Source organism: Galeopterus variegatus, unplaced genomic scaffold, assembly GCF_000696425.1.
Source record: "Galeopterus variegatus unplaced genomic scaffold, G_variegatus-3.0.2 Scaffold2734, whole genome shotgun sequence".
NCBI lineage: Eukaryota > Metazoa > Chordata > Mammalia > Dermoptera > Cynocephalidae > Galeopterus > Galeopterus variegatus.
Genome location: NW_007728845.1, coordinates 263,638 through 267,781, shown reverse-complemented (window position 1 = coordinate 267,781; position 4,144 = coordinate 263,638). Strand labels below are relative to the sequence as shown.

Below are 4,144 nucleotides of genomic sequence, written 5' to 3'. Positions count from 1 at the left end.
TGTAACTGATTAAAAGTCTGAATGTAACCCTTAAGAAACATATGTAGAGCGGTATGAAATATCTTCATTTAAGAAAGTCTGAAAGGTTATATATGGCTGGCCGGATGGCTCAGTTAGTTAGAGTGTGGTGCTTATAACACCAAGGTCCAGGGTTTGATCCCTGTACTGGCCAGTTGCCAATAAAATAAAATAAAATTTTATGTGTGTTTTTGTGTGTAGCCTATACAGTTCAGACACGCGAGAGTATGACCCCAACTGCTGCTTCAGAAGCTTATTGGAAAGCTTTGGCTGTTTGCCATGGACCTCTGGACCACTATGACTTTCTGATCAAAGCCCACGAACTAAAGGATGATGAACATCAAAGAAGAGTCATACAGTGTTTGCAGAAATTACACGAGGACCTTAAAGGATACAGTATAGAGGCAGAAGGCCTTTTTTCAAAGGTGAGGTTTGTGTGCTATTAAAAATTGAACAGTTAAAAGTGTAAGCATTTTGTAAAATGGATTCGATGCAGTGGGGTACAATCATGAAACAGCTTGACACGTTTCTACCAGTTCCATCAAACAAACTCTGTTGGTTCCCCATTTCTGACCTCTTGATGTTTGATAGCTTTCTTTTGCCTTCAGGGATTCAAACAGCTTCAGATTTAGTGACTGGAAAATACAGTCCAGTCTAAATGAAAACTTCCATGTAATTCAAAGCTTTCCCCTTCCCCTAGCTCGGGTCTCACCCAGGGATCAGCAGTGGAGAAGGGTGTGATTTGTTCTTCCTCTTTTCCTCCTCCTCTCTCTGCTTGCCTGGCCTCTCTAGGGTCAATGAGAGGGATAAAAGGTTAGAGTGAAAGAGCAGAGTCTTAAGTGACCAGTGAGCTGTTGGGGCCTGTGTGTGGTAGGAGCTGACATGCTAGCTATTTGTTGAGGGGCACATTGGGGAGTTCTTCAGGACTCCCCTGGGGACCTCCACACTGCTCCATTCTTTGACTGCCCCTTATGACTCTAGAGAAGCACCTTAAAACCCACGCGTCCTGTTGGGACCCCCTTGCCCTTACACTTAATCTTCTTAGGTGGGGTCCTTTCAGGGTCACCCAGCTCTTGCTGGGTCATGTTTTATGGTGTCTACTTAGGCCACAGGAAGCATAACGTCTCCTTTCTCCAACCGCTGCTGCGTGGGCAGCTTCAGAAGCATAACGTCAGCCTCCTGCCCTCGGACTTCTGCAGGCAAGAAGCAGGCACCAGTCTCTATATTTGTCCTGTATACCATTTATTTTCCTGGGGACACATGTCAAGTTCTTCAATGAACTCTTCCACACTCTGCTCTGGTAGCTGCCTGTGGATTTCCTTCCCCAAGCAAGCATCCAGCTGGGGAGAGGGATGCCCATTTTACACTCAGCCCCGATCTCTTTGGATGCTTCTCTTGGGCACTCCTCATGCTCAGCGTGACGTGTCTGGGGGATGCCACAGCACTCCGTACTCAGCTCACGACTGTTTACCTTGATCACTCTCTCCACTTTCACTGTGGTTTAGGGCTCTTTTTAAAGTAATTTCTGTGTGGATGTGACTAGTGCCTCTCTTTACAGTGTGGGGGTAACTTGTCTTCCCATGTCCCTAGCTTTGAGCTTTTGCTGAAATTCTGTGACAACAGGAAAACTCCCATTCCTTGTCCATTATAGAAGCCAATGTCATTAGTGGTGTCATCTTTAAATGATGCAGGATAATAACAACAGTAAGAATTGGAATATGATTCAACCTAAGAAACTAGTTTTCCTTTAATTGACTGCCCCCTCTGCCTGCAATATTGTTTTATTGTAAGTTCTTTAGAAGAAGGCACTGTATAACATACGTTAGTAGTACTTTATTAAAAAAAAACTCTAATGAAAGTTGTTTTACTTTTTAAAAAGCACTTGGGAGTATACTTAAATAGTTTTATTTTTTATATAAGGAAAAAGGCTGCCATTGTGTTTACACTTTTGGTTAAAAGGAATAGAGATTCATTTAGGTTACAGAAAGAAATAGAGATTTTAAATAAGATTACACGTGAAAATAGCAATTGCGGGGCACCTCTGTTATATAGCCAGGTCTCATGGTGCCCTGCCATTCGTGTAATCCACAACTTAGTCCACTTGGGCTGCCATAACAGAATACCATAAACTGGGTGGTGGCTTATAAACAACAGAAAATTATTTCTCACAGTTCTGGAGGCTGAGAAACCCAAGATCAAGGTGTCAGCAAATTCAGTGTTTGGTGAAGGCCTGCTTACCTGTTCATGGACAGCCATCTCTTCACTGTGTCCCCACGTGGCCAAAGAGACAAATGCACTCCCTTGGGCCTCTTATATAAGGGCACTAATCCCACTCATGAGAGCTCTGCCTCCCAAAGGTCCTACTTCCTAATACCATCAGGGGCGGGTGTGTGTGTGTGGGGGGGGCAAATTTAGGATTTCGATATATGAATTTAAGGGGGACACAAACATTGAGACCATATCATCCACTTACTCTTGTTCCATTTCCTTCATGTCCCTCATGTTTCCACTTTTGTTTGTTTTACTAACTTCTTAATTCCCTCCTAGTACCTGTGGTTTAAATTCCTGAGTAAGAATCTGATAGGCCAGCCAATCACTTCATCCCTGTTTGGGCAGAGCTTTCACACCAGGTTTTTCAGAGGCTACAAGCCAGCATAAAGATTGGATCTCTGCTTAAGGATCCAGGGCTGCTCCCGTGAGGATGGCAGTTTTTCTCAGAAGGACTGTCACTGTGGCAGGCACCATAATTGACCAGTCCAGTGCAGTGGTTATAGGAAATAATGGTGAATTATCCTTTTTGATGACCAACTTCTTCCCATATGTCCAAAATTTTATAGGTAAGTAAAGACCTAAAAAGTGAAAAACATAGACTGTTTATGTACTGCATATCTAATTATAGTTTGTGATACTGGTGGGCTCCCAAATAACTTGGTTATGTGGCATGGCCAGGAAACAACATGTTTTACTAACTGGATTTTTTGATTATCTGAAAGTTAAATTGCTTTCATGAATTTTGTATCTTGTTCCCTTTTTAGTCCTCTCCCTTCTGGAAATACAGTACTTTTTTCCCTCCTCCCCTCTTGTAGCATCCCTTGGGCTCATCTTATGGTGGTTGGTTTATGTCTGTGCAGTCATAAATATCCTTTAATCATTAACTTACCTGGTTGTCAATTCAACAGGGTTTGGTTTTTTGTTTTTGATTTTTTAGTTTAATTTAATTTTTTTTAGTGGCTGGCCAGTATGGGGATCCAAACTCTTGACTTTCGTTGTTATATATAACACTGCACTCTAACCAGCTGAACTAACAGGCTAGCCCTTCAACAGGGTTTTTGGGTTTTTTTCCTTATAATCATCAGCTCTTCTTAGGGATATTCTCCCACACTTCCACCTTTGATTTCTGAGTTGACTCTGGTGGGCCAGCCTAATGAATAACCCTAGTTTTATTATGTAGTTGTAATCTTATGTAAATAGAAGATTTGAGACTTCAGGTGGCATTTCAAAGGTGTCTGAGGAAAGGTCATATCTGTTAAATCCTAATGCATATGCAAATAAATGTGTAGTAGATAGAGCAACATCTCTTTGTGATAGTATTTGTTCTGTAGTTTCTTAAGCCCACCAAATCTTTAAAACATTGAAAAAGATCCAAACATGTAATATAATATGAGGAAAACATATATAGCCCACCAAATCTTTAAAACATTGAAAAAGATCCAAACATGTAATATAATATGAGGAAAACGTATAAAAAACTTTAGTTCTTGAAGATTATAAAGATATCACAAACATATTTCTTCTAAAAATAAACGTTGATAATGCCCATTATCAGAGAAGGAAAACTTGGCCTACTAGTTTTTTTCCCAGTGATAGAAGAACTTTATTTGTAGAGTTCTTAATTCTGTTAATTCTGGTAAATAGGATTTATGATTTTATGAACTTCTGATTTTTTTTTTTTTTTTTTTTTTTTTTTTGGTGGCTGGCCAGTACATGTATGATTTTTGTTTTTTGTTTTTTATTTTTTTTATTTTTGGCCATTGGTTGTATGGGGATCTGAACCCTTGGCCTTTGTGTTATATTACTGCACTCTAACCAGCTGAGCTGATCGGTGAGCCCTTATTTGGTTTTTAAT

At 40.3% G+C, this 4,144-nt stretch overlaps 1 protein-coding gene across 1 annotated transcript in view; it reads left to right on the top strand.

Moving 5' to 3' along the window:
- Positions 1–219: 219 nt before the first annotated feature.
- LOC103598783 (lactation elevated protein 1) overlaps positions 220–4,144 on the top strand; it is a gene marked incomplete at its 5' end in the record, with an annotated part of 70,938 nt that continues 67,013 nt past the window's right edge. The window contains one exon of the mRNA XM_008582844.1: positions 220–443. Within this exon, the coding sequence (XP_008581066.1) occupies positions 220–443 (224 nt within the window). The remainder of the gene's footprint in view (positions 444–4,144) is intronic.